The sequence below is a fragment of the Pteropus vampyrus genome, unplaced genomic scaffold (genome assembly GCF_000151845.1).
Source record: "Pteropus vampyrus isolate Shadow unplaced genomic scaffold, Pvam_2.0 Scaffold116, whole genome shotgun sequence".
Classification (NCBI taxonomy): Eukaryota; Metazoa; Chordata; class Mammalia; order Chiroptera; family Pteropodidae; genus Pteropus; species Pteropus vampyrus.
This window is the reverse complement of record NW_011888897.1, coordinates 3,931,783-3,959,112: the sequence shown is the minus strand read 5'-3', so window position 1 is coordinate 3,959,112 and position 27,330 is coordinate 3,931,783. Positions and strand designations below refer to the sequence as shown.

General features: G+C 39.2%; 1 protein-coding gene across 1 annotated transcript in view; it reads left to right on the top strand.

Moving 5' to 3' along the window:
* The first annotated feature begins 3,879 nt into the window (after positions 1-3,879).
* The window catches only part of NTN4 (netrin 4), a 101,490-nt gene continuing 78,039 nt past the window's right edge, over positions 3,880-27,330 (top strand). Inside the window, exons 1-2 of the mRNA XM_023533935.1 lie at positions 3,880-4,459; positions 7,247-7,776. Coding sequence (XP_023389703.1) covers positions 4,405-4,459; positions 7,247-7,776 — 585 coding nt within the window. The 5' untranslated portion in view covers positions 3,880-4,404. The remainder of the gene's footprint in view (positions 4,460-7,246; positions 7,777-27,330) is intronic.

Below are 27,330 nucleotides of genomic sequence, written 5' to 3'. Positions count from 1 at the left end.
TTTTTTTTTTTTCCAGAAAATACTTAGTCCCATTCAGGACTAACAATTTTTTAAAAAATTTTAACCACTTTTTGAATTTTACAATTTGACTTCGTTGATTTTTGTCTTGTAAATTAATATTTATTGAATGCTTACTACCTGCAATGCATTTTAATGGAACTCTTTCCTTTTGGTTAAACAAAATATATTTTACCTTTCATTAATGACTCTTTAAGACATCGATATATGAAAAGGGGATTTTAGTTTGCTTCAAGCATAATATCAGCCAACATCGCAAAGCCGCTAATGCATTTTTAGGCTATAGAAAACTAAGTCCTAGACCTAAGTTAAGGGAATACTAGTTCTGTTTTATTCCACACCAATCCAGACAAACCTGGAGTCGAGTTCTAGACACACAGTAAAAAAGCAACATTGACAAACTGTAGTGTATCTGAAAAGGGGTGATTAAGATGGTGAAAGGTTTGGAAATCATGCCATGTAGGTGATTAAACGAACACTTGGAGAAGAAGATAGTTAAGAGAAGCAATAAAACATGACTTCAAATCTTTGTATACCCACAGTATTATACATGGTAACCAAGACATGGAAACATCACAAGTGTCTTCCAATGGATGACTGGATAAAGAAGATGTGATATATATATATATACAATGGAATACTCTTCAGCCATAAGAAATGATGAAATACTGTCATTTGTGACACATGGATGGATCTTGAGAGTATCATGCTAAATGAAATAAGTCAGACAGAAAAAAAAAAGAATCGTATGATCTCACTCATATGTGGAATATGAACCAGAAAGCAACAAATGAGCAAACAAAACAAACAAACATATAAACACAGAAAATAGAAAGTTGCTTACCAGAGAGGAGGAGGGTGAGAGAGGATGAAGAGGGTCAAGGGGGTCAAATATATGGTGACAGAGGGAGACTAGACTTTTGGGTGGTGAGTATACAATGCAATATACAGACTACATATCATAGAATTATACACTTGAAACTTATGTAATGTTATCAACCAATGTCCCCCTGATAAATTTAATTTTTAAAAATCTTTGAAAGAAAGAAATTGGACCTATTCTGTTTAGCTGCAGATGACTAAACTATAAACATAGGTAGAATTTTAAGAAGAGGAATGTCACAGTTAAAAAAAAAAAAAACAGTACCAAAAATGAAAAGGGCTTTCGTTTACTGAGATTTCTAGAACAGAAACTAGATGACCATTGGACAGAGATTTTGTGGAGAAGGTTCCTGACAGGGTGAGAAGTTGTGCTCAAGGATCCCTAATGTCCTTTCTGATGGTGCAAATCCTATGACCCATTAGGAACTTCACTTATTGTAGTAAGTTATAATAGAGTGACAGCTTTATAGCCTTTTGGTGCTTTGCCTCTGCACTAAAAGGCCTCGGCTTGCTGTGGGTTTTTGTCCTTATAGCTATTTTTTATAGTTCTCTCATCTTCCTTATTATCAGGTTGCCTCAACTCATTCCTTGTTTCAAAGATATCCCGCTCCATTCTAATTTGCTAATTATAATGTGCTGTGGCCTAAGGAGACAGCTTAACCAAACTTATTAACATTTCATGAATTATTTAAGTGAAGACCTAAAGAGCTCTCCCATGAATAAGGTTTTTGGTACATCAACTTTTTTCCATTTATTTTAGTTCTTAAAGGCCCTTTTAGCTTTCTTCCAAGTTCTCAGGAGTATTCTAGATTTAATTTGTCAATTATGTCCTTCTGGAAGCTTGGTTTTGAAATGTCACAGGTTTGCTAAGCTTCCTACTAATTCATAAAATTTAAAAAAAAATTATAAACCCATTACTGAAATTTTCAAAAACAATCATAGGCAATGATATATGCACCACTGAGCAAGATATTCCTTATATAGGTAAACTTTTCCTTGACAGATTCTTCAAAATGAAAATAGAATTCATAACTAAAGTAGAATTAAGTTAAATTAGAATTTAGAACTAAATTAGACTACATAACTAAATAAAATTAATTAGAAATTGATTAAAATCTAATTACTTTTCTCTTCTGAGGTGCTTTATATATAAAGTATTGGTGTAAAGGTACAGATTTGTTTAGAATATGGGGAATCATTCTAATTTCACTTTTTTTTTTTGGTAATCTCTGTTCTTAGTAAATAGCAATAGTTTTAACATAACTCAGTCAAAAACATAAAAATTTACTGTATACCTAGTAGGTGTTCTCAGTTAAGAATAATAAAGAATAGTCTAAGCACTACATAGTATACCTGAAACTAATATAATACTATATGCCAACTATAACTGAAAAATAAAAATAACTTTAAAAAATCACAGACCAGTCTAGTCAAGCCAAACCTAAATTTAAAAGTTTCAAAAATTGGGGAAAAAAAGAATAATAGAGAACATAAGAAAACTATAATAACATTTTGTATAAACTAAGTTTAAAAGACTGCTTTACCATTAAGGAAATGATTTCCTATCATTTATCTGGTAAAAAGAATAATTTGGAGAGGTGTTTCAGTGACTCCATTGAGAGCATATCTATAAGATATGAAGAAAGACCTAACATTGCCAACATTTGAAAACTCAAAGGTTTTATTTTCTAGAGTGTTATACAAATTTCTGTCCCATATCATTTGCCACTTCTCAGTGTTGACTAGAAGAATAATTTTAATGTCTCTTAAATGGATGATGCTGACCTCACCCCAGTTCCTCCTGGAGATATAAACTTCCTATTTAACCCCAGATGAGTCATGATGAATAATATCTACATGTGCCCCAAAGCTCTGAATTGTCCTCATCGCTAACACACACAACTGAATGGTACCTGTAAAGTAGTTAATTTTTCGGAAAGTATTCAAAGGCACAAAGTGAACACTGCAATAAAAAATTGCTTTCTACTTAATTTTGCCAATTTGCCTGGATATGTACATAGAATTATTTTTTTCATAGAGCTTGCAAAAGTCCCAGGCTCAGGTGCTATTTAATCTCCTTCCATAAGCAGCAGCCTTGAGCAAGTCTATCCACAGTTCGATGCTGACGGTTGCTATTAAACTATTCCCCGTAACTATTTCCCAGCAGCATTGTTTCACAGCGCAGCACAACTCCATAGAGTGAGAGTGCTTGGAGGGGCCAAGGGCGTGCTCTTCGTCATGCCCCTGTCTTCAGACAGCGATGTTCTTAACCTGCCCACTAGCTAATCCTGTGACCCTTTTCTTCTAGCACCTTGAGTTTGAAGTAGGGAATACCTTTTACATCACAATGGATAAAGTTAAGTATTCATTGTTTAGCCGATATATCCTCCCCCAGCCCCCCGAAGGCGGCAGAGAAGCAGCCCGCGCCACTTAGCAATTAGTGCACTCTCGGATACCCGTGACCCCGGGCTGAGTTGGCTGGGGGGGCGGGGGAGGAGGGGGAGTCCTTTCCCGGGTCGTGAGACTCTCGGAGTAAGGGTGGCGGGGGTGCTGAGAGAGGGAGGACTATTCTGCTGGGGGATGTGGGAAGTAGGCGCTAGCCTGTTTCGCGGTTTTTTAAGCCCCTTGGCATGCCCTGACCTGATCAAGAGGGAGTCAACTGCTCTCTGGAATGTTCCGGGAGAAGGTGGGAGACTGTTTCCCCGAGGAGGCCTGTGGGTGCTGGAGGGCACCAGGGGGGTCACGCTGGGAGATGCAGGGCAAGCGCCGGGAGGACGGCGAGGGAAGCTGGGGGCCGAGGTGACGGTCGCGCGCGCGAGGAGTGCGACGGGCGGGACCGGCTGGCAGTGGGGCAGCGGGGGCGGCGGGCGGGTGAGGGGATCCCTCCCAGGGCGGCGGTGGCGATCCGGCCGCGCGGGCTGCACCGCCCGGGCTGTCAAGCGAGCGCGGGGGGCGGGCGGGAGGAAGGGGTGGAGGTGCGAGGGGAGGAGGGCTGGCACCGGAGCGCCGCGGTGTCGGTGCAATAAAAATGCATCCCATGGAACTGCCCATGGAGAAGGACGGGACCGAGACGCAGCAGCCAGAGGAGGTGGAAAAAGCCGAGGAGGACGCCCAGGAGGCGGCGGCGGCGGCCGGGAAGTGAAAGGTCTCGCAAAGTTCAGCAGCTGCTGCAGGCGCCGAGCCCCGGGCTAGCGGCGCAGGAGCCCGCAGGACCGCTCTCCCAGGCAGCGCGGCCAGGCCGGCTATGGTCCCCGGGCTCCCGCCGCCCCCGCGGTGCCCGGGCCCCTCCAGGCCGGTGCGCGAGGGTCACCCTACCGCCCCGAGCGACCCCTGCCCGCGGCTCCCAGCCGCTGGCGCCCACTGACGGTGCCTGGCGCCCCAGAAGGAGAAGAAATAAAGAGCCCCGGTTCCTACCAAGGACTGTTGGCGCTTCAGCCCACAACCGAGAGGGCTCGGCTCCCTCCCGCACCCGCCCGGCCCGGGTCCTCCCGGCTCCTCCCGGCCATGGGGAGCTGCGCGCGGCTGCTGCTGTTCTGGGGCTGCTCCGCGGTGGCCGCAGGTGGGTGGTGACTCTGCCTGGCCCCCACCCCCCTTCCCTCTCTCCTTCTGCTCTCCACCTAGGGACTCCAGGGTGCAGGGGAGTGCGGGCTGGGAGCGCCGAGCTCAGCTCGGGAGGATGAAATGAGTGGCCATGTTCCGCCTCCTTTCCCCGGTCTCCTCAGTTTAAAATACTATTGATTTTTTTTGCAACTGCGATACACATGCCCTTGGATAACCTGATATCCTGGGTGCGCCCTGCCGGAGATACCGCGACCTTGGTTTCTTGTTCGGTTTGGCTAGTAAAAAACTGCCTTTCCACTTTGTGAGGGAACAAAGGACCAAGCTCGCCATCCCCCGGCACTTCATGGCCTGAGGAATGATGGGGAGGGGTGGCCCAGCGACCCTGGGCGCGCGTGGACCAGGGCCAGTCTCTCGTTGAGTGCGATTGCCGTTGTCCTCGACCTCATGCTGGGGACTAGGGAGCCAGGTAGGGACACCTGGGGCGGGGTGATGCCCTCTCACCCGGGCAGTGGCCGGAACGCTGTGAGACCCGGGGCTGAGACGGTAGGTGGTGATCAACCTGGGTTGCACAGAGCTGGCTGGCCGCCCCTGGGGAATTGGTACCCTGGCCGAGGCTCCGCGGGAGGTCGGAGGCGGGTCTGCGCCCTGTCTCGGTAACTGGACTACCGACGGAGGCGTCGTCAGCTGCGCTCTCCCTCCCACTTCCATCCCGGTTTTCCTGGGCTGCCCTTAGCCACTCGCTCCTAGCTCGCCCTTTCTAAATTCGGGAGCCCCTTCTACTCCTCTCCCGCACTCTTGAGAGTCACCTTGTTTCAGTTAGGTGTAAGGCACCTCAGTTTGTGAGGGGGCAAGAGAGGGAATTTCTGGCCATCCGGTCTCTCGAATGTCTCGCTTGCTTCAGAAAGAGGAGTGTGAGCTGGAGAGACCAACTCGTGGATAGAGAGCATCACTTCTTCCTTCCCTTCGGCTTCTTCCACTCTGTCCCCAGAGACGCTGACATGCGGCAAAAGCCAGGCTTTAGAGTCTACATCCCAAACCAGTCAGACTCAGAAGCATCTTTGCCATACTTGGCGATCGCTTCTTTAGGAATCTCCAAGTGTTTTGCCCACCCTTTATCTGGCTCCAATCTTTTCTGGACGTCTTATTAGTTTAGGGGCATTTGAAATTATTCAGAACTTTCCCCAGTGAGCTGTTAAAGGTCTAAGATTTTACTTTAGTTCTTCCTACTTAATGCACCCCTGTGTGGACTTATGCATGCTCCCCCAACCATAACTTTAATAAATCTTTCCCTTTTCAAACCATGTTATGGCAAAAACATGCAAGCAATCAAGAGATTGTAAATAAATATCACAAGCCAAATGTTTCAAGTCAAAAATACTTGTACGGGCAGTATATGATTTTCCCTGAAATACTTTACAGGTGAGTCATAGCACATTGTGTGTTTGGGTGATCCTGGCCACAAGCAATTGTTGCGCCAACTAATCAGAACAGTGGCAAATAGAGTCCAGGCATAATGCATACTTGAATGCGACATTTGCCTAAGGAACATATGCCTAAGGAATCTCTTTTGGTTGCAAAGGCTGTGTGGAGCTGATGATCAACAGTGTATGAAATGTCTCTGTTTTAGTCTAAGCTGTCATTTGGCTTCTCCAACAGTACAGTGATCACAGTTCAGAGGTGCTCCCTCTCAAGAAGCAGAAACATTCAATTAGCTAGAATTTGGGGTTTGACTTCCTTTTCTTTCCCTATCTGTTTTAACTTTTAAAATAGATGATTTTGCTTAAGGTATCCAAGAAATCCAAATTAAAGGATTACAATATGTAGTCAGGATGTTAATAAGTGGATAATGTTTATCATTTTAAGTAATTTTGAAACATTAAGGTCTGTTGGCTGGACCTTTGTTTGGCTGGAAGCACATGTTTCTTTAAGAGGTGTGTTAGTTCACAGATTATGTTTAAAGGTGCTGTTAGTGGCAGCCAGACTGTAAACATTCTCTTGTTAAGCAAACAGGTAGCTACTATATAACCTGTCATAGGTAGAAGCACTCAAGAGGCAAAGAGCATGTCAAATAAGCTTTTCTGCCATGTGGCAGTTTAGAAGATTTTTTCTTAGTTACATTTACTTAATACTAAAAATAAATGTTGTACATCTCAGCTCCAATGGTCTCTAGCTTTGCCTCCCTAAATGAGATCCCATCATACATTTATTGAATACCTCATTTTGCTTTTCCTAGGGAATTTGTCCCTTCATATTTTGCTTTAAAATATAGTAAATTCTACATTTCCTTCTTAATACATTCTTATAAATATGTTACATAATGCTAATAACTCAAATTATATTTGAAAGACTAAGTTGGGTGATCTCAAAAACATTGTGCTTTGGTATTATGACATCCAAAACAAAAACAAAAACAAAAACGTATATTTCAAATATAGAGAACATTTAGAAAGCAAAGCAATAGAAAAGGTTTAGGCCCATTATCTTAACCCCAGTGTTACCATTTTCCTTCCTTTTGCCCTTTGCCGGAAGTGATTTCATTTTCTTTCATGTGAATTTTGCATCTGAACATGAAATGTGTGCACACACATATGCACACTCATACACTAGCATACACACATGCAGTGTAAACCCAGAATATTATTCAGCTCAAATTTGGTAGAATTTCCTCTTTACTGAAAGTCTCAAGCCCTTTGGGGGATAAGTCGACTGTTGAAGGTGGACTAGGTGGACAGAAGAGCTTACCAGATGGGTATGTCTTGAATAACATATGCTTTCCCTTCCCCAGGACTGAGTGGAGTAGCTGGAGCGAGTTCCCGCTGTGAAAAAGCCTGTAACCCTCAAATGGGAAATTTGGCTTTAGGGAGAAGACTCTGGGCAGACACCACCTGTGGTCAGAACACCACTGAACTGTACTGCTTCTACAGTGAAAACACTGATCTGACTTGTCGGCAGCCTAAATGTGATAAATGCAATGCTGCTCAGCCTCACCTGGCTCACCTGCCAGCTGCCATGGCAGACTCGTCCTTCAGGTTTCCTCGCACGTGGTGGCAGTCTGCTGAGGATGTACACAGAGAAAAGATCCAGTTAGACCTGGAAGCTGAATTCTACTTCACTCATCTAATTATGGTGTTCAAGTCCCCCAGGCCGGCAGCCATGGTGCTGGACCGGTCCCAGGACTTTGGGAAGACATGGAAGCCTTACAAGTACTTTGCAACTAACTGCTCAGCTACTTTTGGCCTTGAAGATGATGTTATCAAGAAGGGAGCTATTTGCACGTCTAGATACTCCGATCCTGTTCCATGCACTGGAGGAGAGGTAAGGGCACACGTTTAACTCTACACTGTAAGTAAGGTAGAAAAATGTTACCAGCCCACATTTTTTTTAAAGCATGAAGGTATACTTGTAGCAACATGAATGAAATTAGAATTTTTCATGAGCTTTATTTGTCATAAATTATTCCTCGCCCTTAGACATGGATGTGGAGTCATTTTCAAGCAGGTTGCCCACTGGCTGGTTTTAAGTCAGACTTCTAAGATTTTCATTTTTTCAACATTATCACTTTATCTTAGAGGTTTGAAAGGCTAATGATTTCATTAGTTATCGGGACTACTTACTGTGCTTCTGAAGGGGCAAGAGTTACTGAGACAGCCTGTTCCTGGAGCCCATGCTGATATCTTCCTGAAACTGTTAACATAAATAGGAAGTAAATAAAAATAAACCCAAGGGAGAAAACAATCTGTCAGAAGGATACTTTGTATAACAGTGACATTTCATTGTTAGGATTGCAAGAATGCATAGCAAACCAATGAAGGTACTTTCTTTAAAGATTAAAAAGTTTTGTTTGTTTTGTTTTGTTTTTGTACACATCAACCAGTGTAGGGTCTTGAATCTATCCCGGGCCCAAGACCATCTCAATTTTATTATGCAAAACAGCCTCCTTAGCTACTAGTCCAATTTCTGTGTGGAATTGTTTCATATTTCCCCTCCTCTAAGGGGGAAACAGGTCTTTTTAACTTATATGGATGTACCTAGATGTACTGTCAGATATATGAAAATATTCAGAGAAAATTGGGTGAAAGCAGATTAAGAGAATAAAATACCTTTAAAATGTAGATCAAGAAATAATGATTCAGAGAAAAGAGAAGACATGTCATGAACACACAGACTAAATAAATGATTCTAAACTAGCAGTGATTTTGCTTCCATCCCCCCTCCCAGAGGAGATTGAGCAATGTCCGGAGGCAATTTTGTTGGGGGGAGGGACACTACTGGCTTCTAGTGAGTGGGAGCTAAGGATGCTGCTAACCCTCCCTCACAGTGCATAAGACAGCACCCTTCCCATCCCCAACAAAGAATTATTAGCCCAAAATGTCAATAGTACTAAGGTTCAGAACGCTTAGACTAGTTGTTAGGCTCATATCTAATGCATGTGGCACAGTGGCTACAGAAACTAAGATAAGCACTCTTCTAGCATTCATTTATAATATAAATTTTATATTACTATTTATAGACTTTTCAGATGATAGTGTTTAGTAAACACTTACTGAGCCCCTACTACATGTCAGGCACTGTACTCAGTGCCACTAATTCTACCTTTGGTTTGGTGAGGAAGGGTGCTGGCCAGGGGCCCCCTACTACATATAGATATATGTGGACTTTTGCCATATGATCCTGCTACTTCTTCTGTGTGCACTCTGCAGACCAGGAATAGCGCTACTGGCACCAGAACCAAACGATGTGGCACAGACAGCACACAGACTGTTTTCCATTCTTCTTTGTGGTCCCTAAAGTTGGCTTAATACTGTAAACCTGTATGCACCCTGTCGTGATGGACATTTTAAAGATACCAGGACAGGAAAGAGACAGATAGGTTAGACTCATTGTTTTCTTATGTGGAGAACACTTTGTGTTGCAAACAAATGAATGGCTTGAACTCTCAAATTGCTTTGGAATCGATCCACAGGCTCATATCAGCTCCCTACATCTCAGTGCTACTGGGCCATGTGTATCTATGAAGCAGCAAAAATAAAGTTTCAGTAACCAGATGGCAGGCCTGATTGCTTAGCAAATAACTCGCTGAATGTGTTACAATGGCCCAGCAATTACTTAGAGATAACTAAGGTAAGAGTTAGTTAACCTATGATGGAAACAAAACCTTGTCTTCTTTAAACCCAAACGACTTACTGTCATCAACGCTTACAACAAATTTCAAGCAGATAGAGACTAAAATTTGTTAGATAGTTATTGCAACGTATAGTCACCCTTTCTATCCAGTTTCAAAAATTTTCATTGTAGCTGTTATTTCAGCAGACTTATATTTCAATGGCAAGAAAAACATCAAGTGCCACCTAGTTCCCTCCAGAGCAGTATTTGCAATTGTACATTAAACCACCGTGGCATTTCTTCCCTTTAGAGGATAGGTTTGGGAATGAATCTTTCCCTCCTGAGTTAGAGAGTAGAAGAAAATCTTCTGCAAAGGTAAGGATGAGAGCAATCCTCCCTGGAAATGATTATTACCTACCTCTCCTATGTTGCTTTGGAACACAAATTAGTTCTGAGTTATGAATTAGTTTTGCAGTACACCTCTATATCATCCATCTTCATCTTTGGAAACTAAGCGATCAGAAAAATAAGCCAATTAATGTCAAACAAACACTCTCAAATTTCATTTATTGCGTATTTGTAATATTATAGACTTGTATCTTCTTCCATTCTCTATAAGACTTCTTAGGACTTTGCTAGGTATTATCTTACTACTCAGGCTAATATACATATATCCCAGATTTAATTTGTTTCCATCATTCATTCTAACATAATTCTTAGGGCTTTTAAGGCTTTAGAGAGCCTGAAGCTTCATGTCTAGGGAATCAGATACCTACAGCTTCAGAGTTGAAGGCACCAGTCATCTGAAAGAGGACTTTAAAATTACAGGCCTAAAACTCCACCTAGAAGAACACTTTTTAAATCGAAGTTAAGTCTGCTACAAAGAAATTTCCTAAAGTGGCCAGCAGTTTCAAAGAAAGGAATAGGGTGTCCTACAAAGAGTCTCTTTTGCAGGAGAGTAGATTGAGGCTCAGAGGTAAAGTGATTTGCCTAAAAACATACAATTAGTTATATGACAGAGCTAGGACTAACTCACTGATCTTCTGACCTTAAGTCTAGTACTTGTTCTATAAAACTACGTTCTCTCTCTGTTATTGACTCCCCCAGAGAATTGCCAGCAGAGAGAGGTGTGCATCTCTCTCTCAGCTCACTCTCACAGCCATTTTCGTTTGGCTATAACATGAAGGTAAAAAATAGTTTGCCAAACGGCTTTCTCCTGAGCAGGAATGTCCTCTGAGATGTCAATGGTGTTCTCAGAATAAAAGATTCCATGGCCAAACCAGGTTGGGAAATACTGACTGGGTGTAACAAAATTAAACATTTATAAATGTACATAAGTAGTCTCAATATGTGTCCTGTTTCTCCAAGTGGGAAATATAGGATACGACATTCTCAAATTTATTTGTCTTTGGAAACCTCTTTTTGTAGAACTCTGGTTGCTATCTCTCAGAACTCCAGAGACCCCTAGAACACAACTTTGGAAATGCTGGGGTGGAGGTGTGAAGCGTTCTCAAAATCCTAGTAAAAGCACAGATGGGGATGATATTGTTTAAGGCGTACAAAGTTTCAGATATGCAAGATGAGTAAGTTCTGGAGATCTAATGTACAGCAGTGTGACTACTGTGAACAGGATACTAAAACTTGCTAAGAGGGTACATCTTAGAGTTCTCACCACACACATGCAAAAAGTGACAGCCATGTGAGGTGATGGGTATGTTAATTAGCTTGAGTGTGGTGATTTCACAGTGTATCTGTATGATCAGATGATCAAATTGTACACTTTAAATAAATGCAATTCTTAATTTTCAAATATACCTCCATAATTTTTTTCAAAGGTAAAGACAGGACTGGTGCTTGGCACAGTTAGACATCAAGGCTTTCTGTCAACTGGAGACTTAATCTCCTATTTATTTGGAGCAAAAGATAATAACCTTAAAACTAAAGATGATAGGTTAATTAGGCTTTTTCAGGATGCAGAGAAGCACCTCAGATCACCTCTGGGTACAGAAAATAGAGGGAAATGGGGAGATGTAGCAAGCCATTTTAGGTCACACACAGTCAAGCCTCATGGAACTGAAATTTCAATTATTACTATTTAGGAAAAAGCATTGTTTTTAGTGAACCCAAAGCAACTCTAAAATGATGTGGTTAGCATCTCCTTAGAAGTGTGCATGGTTTACTCCCTGCTCTATTAACTCATTCTTAGAAGAACTCGATTTGGAATTGGATAGCAACCAATCAAACTGCACAGATTTTTTTTTTCTTCCAGGGCGTTTTGAATATATAACATTCAAAAGGAGGAGCAGCATAGAGAAGCCAAGTATTGAGAGAGGCTGGGTCTCAAATAAAGCACTAAGCAAGGAGTGTTAAAGCGAGGAAGGATTATTCACCTCTGTATCCCCAGTGTTTGGCACATTGCTTGGATCACAGTAGTCAATTAATGAATCTGTATCCGAATGAATGAACAAATGAATGATATGACAGGCACGGGTAGGGTAGGAGAATATCCTTAAATGACAGAGAGGGAGGAATGAATAGAAGTCTTGGGTAGGGAAAAGATTCAGAAATCTTGGTTAACATGGAGAAGCTGAGTTGGTAATAATATGGGATAAGCTGTGGTTGGGGAAAGACAATTAATGAAGGATGTTAAATAATGGTTATTCATCCATTTATTCATCAAATAATTTTTGAGTTACTATGTGTCTGATCCTGTTCCAGACACTGGGGATATAGCAGTGAACCAAAGAGATAAAAATTCCTGTCTCCATGAAATTTAGGTTCTAGTGGAGGGAAAGGGGAGATAGAAAACAGATAAATTAAAATATACAGTATGTCAGAGTATGATAGTAAGTACTAAGGAGAAAATAAAACTGGGTAAGGGATGGGGAATGGTGGCAGAGAAGAGCTTGCTGTCTTAAAAAGATCGAAGGATTTGTATTTAATGGAATGGACAATGACAGGAACTCTGAGTTTCAGGCACATTTTCAAGAGTGAACAAAATCTGTAAATAAGGGTCTCATTCCTTTCAATCTGCAGATATGGGAAATTAAATTGTGTATTTATGACAAACATTTGTTTTTAAAAATTTTTCTTGCTAGTGTTTCTTAGAATGAGAGCATTTGAAAAAAAAAATGTCATTGATGGAAAAGCACATGACCGATGAGTAATCTGAAGCCTAAAGGGATTTAAGTGACTTGTCTACAATTACTCAGCTGAAATCTGTATTTCCTGACTTCTAGCCTAGTGCTATTTTCCACTGTACTAGGTTAAACTTCCTTTGTGTCATGCCAGGCAGTGTGAAAAATACAAAAACTATATGTATTGCTTTCCTTGGCACTCTTTACAATCTACAGGGCGAAAGATTAAATGTGGTCATTTATGGTCTAACTTATCAAATAATATAAGCTAGTGCATGATTAATTCCCTCAATATGTTGTACAGATAATATATATACCTTTCAAAATTTGAGTATTTGTTTGTCTCTTTAGGCCATTGGAAGGATTATGTTGCAATACCTCATTGATCAAGTCAATATGACACAAGTGTGCAGAAAATGATAAATTACTTAATCAAGTTTTTACAGGTATTTACAATGATAATGTGCTATGCACTATTGAGGATTTTTAAACTTAAAAGATAAAACAAAGCAATACACGAGTAAGACTGCTTTTTAAGCATTATCCTCTGGTTAGCTACTTGTTTCTTTAATCATTGAAATCTGCGTGTGGCTATTTCTGCAGCAGCAACAGTCAGGAGTCATGGTGGCAGCTAATATCTATTGAAGTCTTCCCATGTGCCAGGAACTCCGGAAAGTGCATGCACTGCATCCCTTATTCTCACAAGAACCCTATTAGTTGGGTACCAGCATTAACCCCATTTTACAGACAAAGAAACTGAGCCTTAGTCAAAATAACTTGATGAGAGTCAAATAAGTAATGAGCTAGCTTTCCCTCAGGTCATTATTCAAAAGTCTCAATGAGGCTTTTCCTGTCTAAAAATGTTTAGACAGAGCTGGGATTATTAGTCTGCATTGAAATTATTTATGTGATTAAGCTTAATATACTCCAAAATGTCAAAAAAACAAAAACAAAACACCACTAAAAAACAAAACCCTAAATTAAAACTAAATTTTTGTGGTAATTATGTATTGTATACAAATGACTGTGTAACTGATAATTCGTAATCTGGTTGCATGAACTTTGCACAAAAAGTTGATAATTTTTTACATTAGGAAAATTTTCTATAACAAGTAAAGATTGTTTGCACTTAATATTATCCAAGATCACTTAAAATGAGCAATATGGGAATGAATATGGCAGTTCTTTTTGTTTTGGGGGAGGGGAGTACTTTTTATCTAACTACTTTAAGTAAGTTTTCTAAGTTACCCAATGTATTAATGTTTTGCTTTGAAGCATATTCTCTGCTACAATTTTGTTGAACTTACTTGAAAATAAAATGTATAGATTTGTTTAGAGTGCTTCAATTATCCACACCGTGGGGCTACGCCCTTCTTGTAGGGATGGGGCTAGAGATTTATAACAACACATTTTCGAAAAATGCCTTTAGTTTAAAGAAAACCCACAGGGCGGTTATCAATTAAAATTACTTATCGAAGCAACATAAAAATTAGAACCCAAAGAGTAAATCAATAAACTTTGATTTATTGATTTCAAAAGGTGCATTTTTTCCTTCAAAAATACCTTCTTTTCTATCTACTTAAAAAAAAATCTGTTTGCCATCTATTTGTTTTGTATTTGTTCCATTTGATAGTTTAACTTTGCCAATGTTTGGCCAAAATATTCTGGAAATATTGATACATCAGATTGTAAATGCCAAGTTAGTAATGAATGATTAGCAATGAAAAATTAAGGCTGGACAATGAGGAGCAGGCACCTGGAGGTCAGGTATATCTGGGCATATGAGGCAGCTTCCTCCCAAGGAATGGAGAACCCCACAGATCGTAATGGGGGTATTGGGGGTTGGGGACTCTGGAAAATGAGGAAAATAAATCATGCCAGAGAATATGGAAGTTATTATTTCTGATCAATAATCGGAAGTGTCTTCACCAAGTAATCAAAAAACTTGGTGAGTATAATCTCTCCGTACTCTGGACTCTGTGTCACTCACATATAACTATACATCATATCTCCTATCTCTTATACTCCTACTGGATTTGCTTCTTGAGGAACTTTGGCCCTTCTATCATCGTATATGCTTTGTGGCTCCTCGCCCCTCAACCTCTGCACCTAGCACACATTCCTGCAAGGCATAAATATCTAAAATGCATTTGTTGAATTGAATTATATGAAAATAACTATAAAATAATATTATCAATTAACTGTGTTAGATGTTATACATCTACTAAGTACCGATCCTTTCAAAGTAGTAATGATTCATTCATTCTTCCTACAAATTTGTAAAAAGTGTCTCCTACGTGCCAGCCACTTTTTCAGGAGTTGGGGATACAGAAAGAAAAAGCCAAACGTTCCTGCTTATGAGCTTAGATTTACGTTCTAAATCTAAGGTGCTAAGCACGGTAAAATATACAGAATGTTAGCTAGTGATAAGTGATAAGTGATAAGTGTTAAGGAAAAAATAATAATAAAGCAGGGAAGGGGGCTAGGAAATGGGAAGGGTTTTTAAAAATATGTTTAGACAGAGCTCCCAGGAAAAGCCTCATTGAGACTTTTGAATAATGACCTGAGGGAGAGCAGATGTGTCTTCACTAAGTAATCAGAAAACTTGGTGAATATAATCTCTCCATCCTCTGCACTGCCATGCATTCTATGTCACTCCCATATAAGCGGTGGGAATATCTAGGGAAAGAGTAAAAGCCCTGAGGAAGTCTGCCTGGTGCCATCAGGAAAGCGAGGAGGCTGGTGCTGAGCACAGGGATTGAGATGCTGTATAGTAGATGACGTCAGAGGTCAGGGATAATGGGGAGGTGTGGGAAAAAATGTGGGTCCTTGTAAGTAGGTACCCAGGATGACCCAAATTTACACTTAGATCAGTTAAAGCCTGTTAGTTATTTTAGCGCCCCCTTCACTCTCAAAGGGGTTCCAATTTAGACCATAAGTTATTATTATAATGTCATTGATTTTTACTGTGAATGATACTGAAAGCCATTGAGGTTTTAAGCAGAGGGATGATATGATCAATTTATTTTGAATAGGATTGCTCTGGCTTGTGTGTCAAGAAAAGACCAAAGTCGGAAGGAGGGGGACCAGCTAGAATGCTATTGAAATAATTCGGGCTAGATTTAATGGTGCATGGACAGAGCGTAGCAGTGGAAACGGTGAAAAGTAGTTGCATTCTGGATCTATTTTACGGAATGATCCAATAGCATGTGCTGAAAGGTTGGATGTCGAGTGTGAGAGAAAGAGAGTAGTAAGGATGTTTTTAGCCTGAGTGCCTGGAAGAATAGAAGAGCCGAGATGGAGAAAACTCTATAAGGGGAGCAGATTTAGAAAGCGGCACCCGGAGCTCAGTGTTGAACACATTAAGTATGAGTTGCCTATGAGACATCCAAGTGGAGATACTGAATAGTTGGATCTGTGAGTTTAGGGTTCAGAGGAGAGATGTGAACTAAATATATAAATTTGGGAGTCATCAGTTTGGAGATGATATTTAAAGCTGTGAAACTGGATGAGATCATCAAGGGAGTGGGTGTGGATAGAAAAGGGGACAGTCCGAGAACTGAGCCCAAGGCAGGAACAAACCCTTATCAAAAACACTTTTGCAGCTGCCAAGGCTTATAGGAAATCCAGTCTCACCAATCCGTAGGTCCAACGACTGTTTAATTAAGTGACAGCATGAAGCAGATTACATTGATTTACCACAGTCAGAACAGTGGGTGCAAATTCTAAAACGATGAGTGAGAAGGAAGGCATGAGAGCTGCAACTTTAGGTTTTCAAAAGATGAACCAAAACAAATAGGGGGGAGGGAAAGTCCTGATTGGACAATGAATGAGGATGGAAAAGAGACAGGGAACAAGCCAGAAGAAAGATGTCTGAAAATACCATGCTGAAAGAGACATGTTGATTTTAGGGACTTTCAGGTTTGAAGGGCCTTGTATTTATTTCATTTTGACTCATTCATCTTTTTATCCTTTTTAGTTTCAGAATTCCAGCTATCGGAGCATTTTTTTTTTTCCCGGAAGGCCCCAGTGCCATCACAGTATTGGAAATGAAATTAAAATATGGCACCATATGAAATTTGATTTGCAGGATAAGATGGGGAGTATCTACCTAAGGCATGAGAGCTATACAGTTAATCCCATTTAAGTAAGTGTTTACATTTTCACAATTTCAGGACATCTCTTAGTCATGTTTTAATTAATACTTACTGTATTAATGTTTAATTGTTCTGTTAACGAGAGAAGAGAAAACCAACATTTGAAGATCACAGTAGAATGTGCAGTTACTGTGCTGGGCATTTTGCACACATCTCACTTTAGCTCTAAGAAACACACTCTTTTCCTGGATGGTTTGTCTTGTTAACGAACAAGCAAAAACAAAACACCAACCCTCTCTCTGTCATATTTCTCTTTTCTTCCTAACCTTCCTGCAACTGACAGAGGAGCAGAAATCTTTACAGGTGTCAGCTATGTTTGCTGATGTTACTTTATAATCACAGTTCCTAAAACAAACAAACGAAAATTATGGAAAATATTCAAATGCTTTCTGCATGACATCGTGTTTATTTGTGCTAACACTGCATCTTTGGGCTGCTACTGAAAAAGCCTTCTTCGTTTTAAAATTGAAGAGAAAATGTAGTCACTCTTTTACACTGTAATCTCCATTAAGAGTTATTGTTTCTAGTTAGTTCTTCGTTTTAAAATTGAAGAGAAAATGTAGTCACTCTTTTATACTGTAATCTCCATTAAGAGTTATTGTTTCTAGTTAGTTCAGCCAATCTGACTCTTCTGAGGTCTTTGTTGTTTTCCATCAATTCCTTTTGTAATTGATGTCTACATTTCTCTCACATTCTATGTTCTAATAAAGAACCTCTGACCCCACTCCACCTTCAAATAAAAAGCGAAGGTCAATGGAGGACACGTCAAACCAAGACCTCTTAGAAGAACCAGACACCTGACTGTCAGGGATCCTTATCCTTGTTTCCTGTCTCAGCACACACAAAGGAATGCAACACTCACCCTTTCGTAACAACAGCTCTGTCTCTCTCTCTCTGATGATGATCAAAGTTCAGAAGAAAGTAAGCCCACTGGTGGGTACTTCCTGTGGGAGGGGTATAGTGAGGAGGTATAGTTTGCAAAAAACAAAAAACAAAATTAAGATGATTGTCAAGTCCTGCTCCCCAACTCTGCAACTCCCTTCCTTCTCGTGTGTTCTATCAGTTCCTATTTGTTACTTCTGGCCATTTTTCTTTCTAATTTTCATTCATTGCCTTCAAGCACTTACCTAGTTATGTCACATTAGATCACTTCTTTTATCTCTTCTCTGGCCCCCAAATATTTATTTGTCTGCCAAAATGGATATGATAGCCTGCCCCTATGAATTTTTCTCTGGAATCTTTTATCAGTTCTCTCAACTCTACTGCCCCCTTGTATCTTTGCATCACATCCCAATTCTAGATCAATCTTACTGTTTACCTTCTTGCTCCCACAGCTAGACAGCTGAACTCTAATGGGAAAAGTAATAACACACTTGTACTGAGAGATGTGTCTACGAATTTGTTTTCCAGTCTCAAACTTCCCTGGAAATTCTTTTTTCTTCAGCTCTCTTTAATTCCTTCGGTGACTCTTTCAAAGAATCTCTCCTCTCCCTAAGGCCTCTCCTTGCATGCATTGCTCGCTCTCAGCTAAAGCGCTTGCCTCATACCTCATTGAGAAATGGCATCACTGTCTAGCCCAGGAAGGCCCATCAAGGCAAAAAGCTGAGATCCATTCTCAGTTCTTTTCTTTCCTCAGCCAGCTTCAATCACTCACCAGATCCTATCCCATTATGCTACTGGAGTCTCTCTTGAGTAGATATACTTCTCTATTCCTATAGCTGCTATCCTGTTACGAACCACCATTATTTGTCATCTATAATACATATTGCACTAGTCTCCTGAATGTTCTCTCTAGTCTGTCCTGCTTGCTTCCCAATCTATCCTCTATGCCACACTCTGAAGGATCTTTTTAAAATCCAAAAAGTCGCTTCCCTTCTTAAAACTCCTTCATGACTCCCTAGTTCGCTTGTAACCATAGTCCGCATTCTTTGAAGTGGCTTGCTAGGCTCTTTCTGAATGCCACTTGGTCTTATCTCTCATCATGCCGTCTTACATCTTAGCCTCCAGCTGTATCTATTGAACTATGTGTATTGCTCCAAGGCGCCATGTTTCTTCTTATTCTCTGAATGACTTCCTTTTCCTCCTACTCTTCTGCTTTCCTCCTTCAGTCCTATCTGTCATTCACACAGCTAAGCTGTCACTCAAATACTTTATGGATAGATGGTTTGATGGATAGATCATTCCTACTTATTCTTAAGGACTTTGCTTGAACTTCACCTCTTCTCAGAATTCTGGGTTGGGCGCACTACTCATGTGTATCACACAAGTGCACCATAGCCCATGTTCGCCTCTGTTATAACATTTATCACGTATTTTTGTGAGCTCTTTAAGGTAGTCCAGACCACACTTTAAGAAACACTACCTTTATATCTAACATGCAGCCTGGCATATTAAATAGCTATTTATCAAAGAGATGAACTCTGAGGCATCATTTGTTAATATTATTGATAATAAGTGTTTATTGCTTTGTGTGGTTTAAAGCATTTTTTGACAGAGTATCTGGTATGCAGATACACTAAACAGTCTTTTTGAAAGATGACTTGCTAACTGTCTCATAAATTAGCCGTTTAGGATGACAGGTCTTAAGACAGACAGTTGATCGGTATAATTTCTCAATAAGCAGAATGTCATAGGTTCAGTCCCTTTGCAAATCCAAACCACAGGCTCTATTCCTAATCTGCAAAGGCTTGACACAAAGGGTTCCTGTTTAGATGGAAAGGTATAAATCTATCACCACCTCTTGGAAAACAGTGGAAAGTGCATGTAAAGGTTAACTTGGGGATTTTATTTATTTTTCATCAGTATTATTGGATAGAGGGCCTCATGCTTCTGCTTCTGCAATGTTTCCAGCTGGCCTTCTTTTCACAATGCGATGTTGGGTGCAAAGGTTGTTATTTCGTGATTCTGAAAAACAATTGTCTCGTGACACCTCCTCTGGACAAACTCGTGCAGCTATTTGGCTCACTTGGATAAACTGCCAAGCTTGTTACTCCCTCTCCCTAAGTAAGAACTGCTCTTTCAAGTAAGCCAAATCTAACTTCACTGCATTTATAGAGTTTGGAGGAGAAACTAGCTTTGAAGAAAGAGGTTTAAATATTATTATTTTCTTTGACAAAACAAACCACAAAAACGTAAAAAAAACGAAAACTTGTAAGCTATGTCTCTTTGCCGTTAACTGAACTTTATTGCAGTATATTCTTGCCATCGAGTTCACAGTGTGATTGGGACTTTTAAATCACTGTCTCTTAAAGGATGAATAATAATTGAAAGGTAGAGGGAGGGAATTCCATGGAAAAGTGCACGTGCGTAAGGGAAGTCAGCTCTCAGAATGGCTGGAGAGTGCGGCATGGTGGGGAGTGGGGAAAAGAGAGGGCTGGGGGAAAGAGTCTCACTCTGGAGGCTCAGGTCAGATTATGCAAGGTCTAGTGAGCTAAGTATTTTGGACTTGATCCTGTAGGTAGCAGAGATCCATCAACAGTTCTTCTGGGAAGGGATAACATAATCATAACTGTTTAAGAAAGATAACTCAGGGAGCAGTATGAAAGATTTATGAGCGAAACTTGTGAGATGAAATTTAATAGCGTTAAACATAAATTCCTCTTTTCAAAAATCGGCTGTACTACCACCACTTATCAAGCCGTTCATGTGAAAGACCTGAGGGTTTCAGTTGACTGTAATTTCAATGCAAGTAAACAATATATCATGACTGCCAAAAAAGCTAATGCAATCTTAGCCTACATTAATAGAAGAATAATGTTCCAAACGAAGGAGAGAATAACCCTTCTGTTATGGGTTATTAGTCAAAGCATAGCTAGAATATTAGGTTCAGGTCAAGGTATTCCTATTTAGACAAAGCTGAGCGGAATTGGTGCGATCAATTAGAAACCTCATTATATAATGAACAATTAACTTGGGATATGTTGCCTATGAGAGAGGATTTATGGATGTTCAGGCATTGCTAACATTCTTCAGATGTTTGAAGAGGGATTAAATGGACTCCGATGCTTTCAGGAGGCAAGAGTATGACCAAAGAAAAACTCTCGAAAACTGGATGTATCCAAAAGACCAAATGAGCTCCTTGAGTCTGTGAAATGTTTTAGCAAAGGCTGAACGATCCCCAGCGAGAGATGTTATGGAGAGGACTCATGTACAGATTCGGAGGTTTGTCTCTGATGTCTTATCTACTCTGAAAACACAGATTATATCACAGAGTGAGTAAATGACTGAAGAAAATCCTTTACACCCCACCTACTCCAATAGCAAAGGTCATGGGTTGGGCACTGCTCAGCTAGTCATGTCAGTCTTCCTGCTGGGTAGGCACAAGCCCTCAATTTTGGTGTAAGCTCTCTGGAGAAATATCATTTCTTGCAGGATGAGTGGTCCTTCTTTGTAACTACTGACCATAGGAAGTAACTTAATTGACAAAGAAAGGAGAAGCAGGGAAAAAAGAAATGAGCCTCTACTTTCTGAGTCTCTATTTGACATTAACAGATGATACTTTGTCTATAGTTTTTAATATTACTAGATGCAATGTAGTAGCATAATATCGGAGTTGGAGCCCCACGACTAGTCCATCACCAGGTTCTGGTGGTTCTCCAAGTTCGTTCCCACCTCCACTGTCACCGGTCCAGTTCAAGCTCCTTCATCTAACACTCAAACCTCTCAAGTAGCTTAAATGGCTCTCTCTTTAATTTAGGTGAATTAGGTGAATTTAATCAATGTGAGAAATAATAAGATAAGGCATATAGAAATGGGTTTTATAAATAGCTAAGTCCTACATGATGCTAATTAGTAATAAAATAATTTAATTACATTATTAGCGAAGTAAACTTTTGGGCCTGTTTATCCAGCCATTCAGCAAATATTTGAGTATCCACAATGTGTCTAGCTATCTCAGGCTCTGGGGATACAGTACTAAACAAAAGTAGACATAAAATGCATTCTAAAGCCCAAGCAACTGACTTACAAATAAATTTGCAGAACACAAATCGTTTGTGAATTTGGGACTTCCTGTGCTCACATTGGTTAACTGTTAATGTTTCCACGAGTATCAAAGGTCTACAGTTTTGCCCAGTGCTTTTGGACAGATAGTCAGAAAAGAACATCAGTCTTGGTCATTTAATAGTTGATAAAATTAATATAAAGAATTATATACTTTTTATTAAAGCAGTAGCCCAGTAATCTTTATAGAGGGGCAAAAATAGACTGGAAGGAGTTAGATTTAGAGAAAAATGAACAAATCAGATATATAAAGGACAATTCATGTCTCTTTGTTCCATGTTTAGTTCTACATATCTATTGTGACTCTACAGATTCTTTTTAAACTATCCTATGAATGTAAAGTACAAGATAAGGAACTAAGATTTTAAAAGATATTTTTAGATGACAATGTTATGGTAAGACACAAGTATGAGCTTAAAGTAAAATTTCTTATCAAAACTTAAAAAGAATGTATCCACCTACACCTTGTTGGTATTTGACGCTCGGGGAGGAATTTCCAAGTGATTCTAGTAAGAGATTGCTCTGTAGTGAACTTTTAGTGAGTGAGCAGTTCTTGCTACTGGTCTGAATTCTGTATTTGGACTTGATTTATTCTTTTCCTAAGATTAGATGCTCTTTGTGATTTTGTATGACAGGTTTGTTGTTAAGATTAATGGTCTTTTAAAATAATATGCTTGAAAAAGTCTCTCTTGAGGTCCTATTCAGGTTAGTTAGGGAATTATAACATATTTTTAAAAATTATCAATTTGGAATAATGTAATCAGAACTCACAAGCACCTGTGTACCATGAACTTACACCAGGCACACATGGAAATTCATGGCCAGGAGTTCAGTAATATATTATTTTTGTTCCTGCCTGGCTCTTCTTTAAAAGCCCACTTGATTAAGCATTTAGCTACTTCTAGATGGTCCAGCAGGTACTGTGAGTATAACTAGAAGGATATATTACCTATGGAGCTGGCCCCTGGTACTGTCATCCTCAAAGGCCATTTTAATCTGCTGGTCAGTTTCCAGCCAGTCAGCTTCATCACTTCATTGCATAGGGAGACAGGGAAAACTGATTTCTGTTTTACACGTAGCTACCAAATATTTAGACTGCTGCCACCTCTCCCACACCCCACCCCTTTGTTTCCTCAGCCATTCCTGTCAGTTTGCCTGTCAGTTTAGTTGGCATATAACCAAAATATTATTTTCTTATGAACTAAATACTACAATGGCAGATGTTATGGAAATATGCAGATAATATTCTATTCAGATGTAAAAGTAACTCTTTCATTCTCTTCCCTACCTCGCAAAATAATAACATTGGAACTGCAATCTCCCCTCCCTGTTCTACCACGATTGGAGATGAGTCCTCAAGAGGCTACATAAATGATAATATCATAGAGAACTACTTTTTCCCTCTCATTCCCGTCTCCACTCATCAATCTATTCCTTTCCAAACTGCTGTACTGAAAATACTATACGTCTTTTAAAATCTGTATATCCCTTACGTTACAGAAAAACCTTAAAATACATAAAATAAAATCGGGAAAAGGTTTGTTCAGAAATAGAGGTTAGAGTTTGTTTGATATCTTAGAGGATAAAATACTTGGAAAATATTGTCATCAGTAGCTTGTGCATATAAATTAAAAGAAAAAGAAAAAAAAAAAAGCAGATGTCATTTGCTATTCAGCCAGAGAGGTAAATGGTCTAGAAACTATGTGAAATGAGACACTGTAGATATTTTACCTGGAGAATGAAAGTTGATGGCTGCCTTTAAATATTTGAAGGCCTTTTTTATTGAAAATAAAATAATGAGATACCACCTCACACCTATTAGAATAGCTATTATCAACGAGACAAGTAATAACAAGTGTTGGAGAGATTATGGGGGGAAAAGAACCCTCATACACTGCTGTTGGGAATGTAAATTGGTACAGCCACTATGTAAAACAGTACGGAGATTCCTCAAAAAACTAAGAACAGAATTACCATATGACCCAACCAAACCTCTTCTAGGTATCTACCCCCAAAATTTGAAAACATTTATCCATAAAAATGTATGCACCACTATGTTCATTGCAGCATTATTCACAGTGGCCAAGACATGGAAATAACTGAAGTGCCCTTTGATAGATGATTAAATAAAGAACATGTGGTACATACATACAATGGAATATTACTCAGCCATAAGAAAACATGAAATACTGCCATTTTTGACAATCTTGAGATTATCAGGCTAAGTGAAATAAGTCAGACAGAAAAAGTAGAGAACCATATGATTTCACTCATATGTGGAATATAAAACTGAAAGCAACTAATGAACAAGACAAACGAACAAACAGAAATTCATAAACACAGACAACAATTTAGTGGTTACCAGAGGGTAAGGCGGGTGGGAGGAGGTAAGGGTAAAGTGGATCAAACATATCGTGACAGAAGGAGATTTGACTTGGGTGGTGAACACACAATGCAATATACAGATGATATGTTATTGGATTGTATGTACACTTGAAACCTATATAATTTATTAACCAATGTCACCTCAATAAATTTTATTTCTAAAAAACTGTAAAAAAATTTTTAAAGAGAGACTTATTTTTTTATAGGTCCAAGACTAGTATTAGAAGTTGCAGAGGACAGATCCTAGCTTAACACAGAGAAACTTTTTGATAATTATGACCATCATGAAATAAAACATGCTGCCTGCTGAAGGTGTGGGATCTAGTAGAGAATGGATGGATATCAGCTATTCTAATGGAACTTCCTGCATTGAGAAATTTGGGTTAAGTGGTGTATGTTCTCTTCTGATTTTTAACACCACTTCTGTCAGGGCTTAATTTTCAAGAATTAGGGGACAATTGAAATCTATACATTAATTTATTAATACATTATTAATTTTCTTATTCAGTTTTACATCCAGAGTATCTACCACAATGCCTGATACAAAGTATTTCCTCAATAAGTAATGATGGAATTAATAAACAATATAGTAAATAAATGAGAATAATTCCTATATTAAAAAGCTTAATATCACATAGACCTGGGATTTTGTCTTACTTATTCACAGCCTGGTCATCATTTAGGATAAAAAATGGCACTGATGATAAGAGATACAATTAGAATTTATATTAGCCAAGCTTGCAACCTATCCAAGTTGGAAATGTCTTTTTCTCATTTAAAGTATAAGAAAAAAACACTTTTAGAAACTGAAATAAAGTTTAATTTGTTTCTTCTTGGAGGTCAGAATTTCTATTGTGAGCTTTCTTGCTCTGTAAGCCCAATGGCTTACGCATCCTAAAAAATTTTGTACTTCCAGCCCTCTCTATATAACCTCTACTCTGGAACAGAAGGAAATATTAACTAATTTTATAGTATGCACTGTTTTCTGTCTTTGTGATTCCTATAAACTAGGCTACCAGTCTTTCAGATGAGCTGATTGTAATTTACTAAATGTAAGTCAAAGTAGCAAAAGCAATATCTATTTTTTACTTTTTAAGTGGGTTACTGGCTTTTATTTCTGCAAATCTTTCCTTCTAATTCAGCATTCAGTTCTCTCCCCTAATCATCTCTTGCAACTAATACTTAAATGTCAGATTGGAACTTAATGGGAAGAGGTAAATAAGATTAATCTCTACTGGGGAAACTTTTCATGGGGTGATTAATACCTATCTTCAAGGTCTCCTATGAATGAAGGACAAAGTAGCCCAATGCTACCTAGTACAACAGTCATAGCAAATATTTGTCTGTGGTTTAGGGAAAGTTGGGAGGTCTCTTTGAAGTCTATTTGTTTGGTAGCCAGGATCTCTTCACCAGGGAAACAGTGTTTAAAGTTTGTTATTTTTTAAACCTAGATCAGGACATTATGGTTGCTTCTGATTAAGTCTCCTAAATGAAAAGATGAAAGCACATTCTCATGTAGGTTTGCACTATGGAAATCCTCCAATAGGCATATACATGTTCAACAAACTACAGTAGTCCCCCCTTATCTGCAGGGGATATGTGAGGTCAAACTACAGTAGTCCCCCCTTATCTGCAGGGGATATGTGTTCCAAGACCTCCAATGGATGCCTGAAACTATGGGTGGTACCAACCCCCCCCCCTATTATATATAAATATGTTTTTTCATATCCATACCTATGATAAAGTTTAAACTACTCTTGAACTTTAGGGCCATTATTAAGTAAAATAAGGGTTATTTCAACGCAAGTACTGTGATAGTGAGACAGTCCATCTGATACCTGGATGGCTACTAAGTGACTAACTGGTGGGGAAAGTATACAGCATGGATGATGGACTCCCGGGCAGGACCCATTGGGATGGTGTGAGATTTCATCATCCTACTCAGAATGGCATGCAATTTAAAACTAATTAATTGTTTATTTCTGGAATATTCCACTTAATATTTTCAGACCACCGTTGACCATGAATAACTGAAACCAAGGAAAGAGAACCCACAGAGAAAAGGGGATTACTGTAACTGCCAGCTATGGGTTTCTGTGGCACCCAGTCAGAGAAAGTGTTTCATACATATGCATTTTTATAAGGAAGATTAATTGAAGGGATAAACAGAAGTGAATAAAACCATTTTCCAACTTTTAATGTGAAAAATGGCTGAAAAATTTTGCCACAATGGATAGTTGTACTGGCATTTGGTCTTGTTAGTATTTAAGAGTTGTGTTACTCTTAAAGAGGGGGATGAGATAAAAGAACTATGTGTTCATAGAAATGTAGATATAGTTAGGTCAACTTAGAGAATTCTTCTGGATATTAACAATTGAGTATTCATAGTTTATCTTTTCCTAATGTGACTAGGTTTTGTAAGTCAATTGGAGATCCAAAGGTGACTCTTTTTAGTGCGCTTCATTTAAAGCAATATCTCTATTGTCCTGCCACAGGAAAAATTCGCTTTTACTATATGCATAATTTTACAATCTGCATTAAAGTGGCTTGATATTATAATTAAGTGACTGAGGCATAGAAGAGTATAAATAGCTTTGTTCTGATTATGTTGAATGATAGCAGGGCCAAAGTGAAATTCTAGGAATTTTTTAATTCAATTAGTGAAACAGGCACCTAGAGGTGTTGTAATTTCATCTACTTTGAAAAAAAAAAGATATCTGAAACACTATAGTTTCTGCTACTTAAATACTGAATATACCTCTAAATACAACAAATTATATGGAAAGCAATTTTATTTGCAAGTTTTATTTACTTAAGGGAAAAATCTCCAGTAGAATCCTCTACCCCTTTGGGAGGAAGGGGAGATGGGTAGGGAAGGAATAAAAAAGAATAATTATATTTCATATTCAAACCGATCTTAAAATCAGATAGGTTTTTCTTTTTGTCTCATTTCTGACACTCCATAAGTTGCAACATGTTAAAAGTTATCAATTTGAAATGGGATTTCTGTTTCTGTTTGTGAAGGATTAATGGTTACAGTAATTACTTTCCCACACTAAAAAACTAGAAAACCAGAAAAAATATGT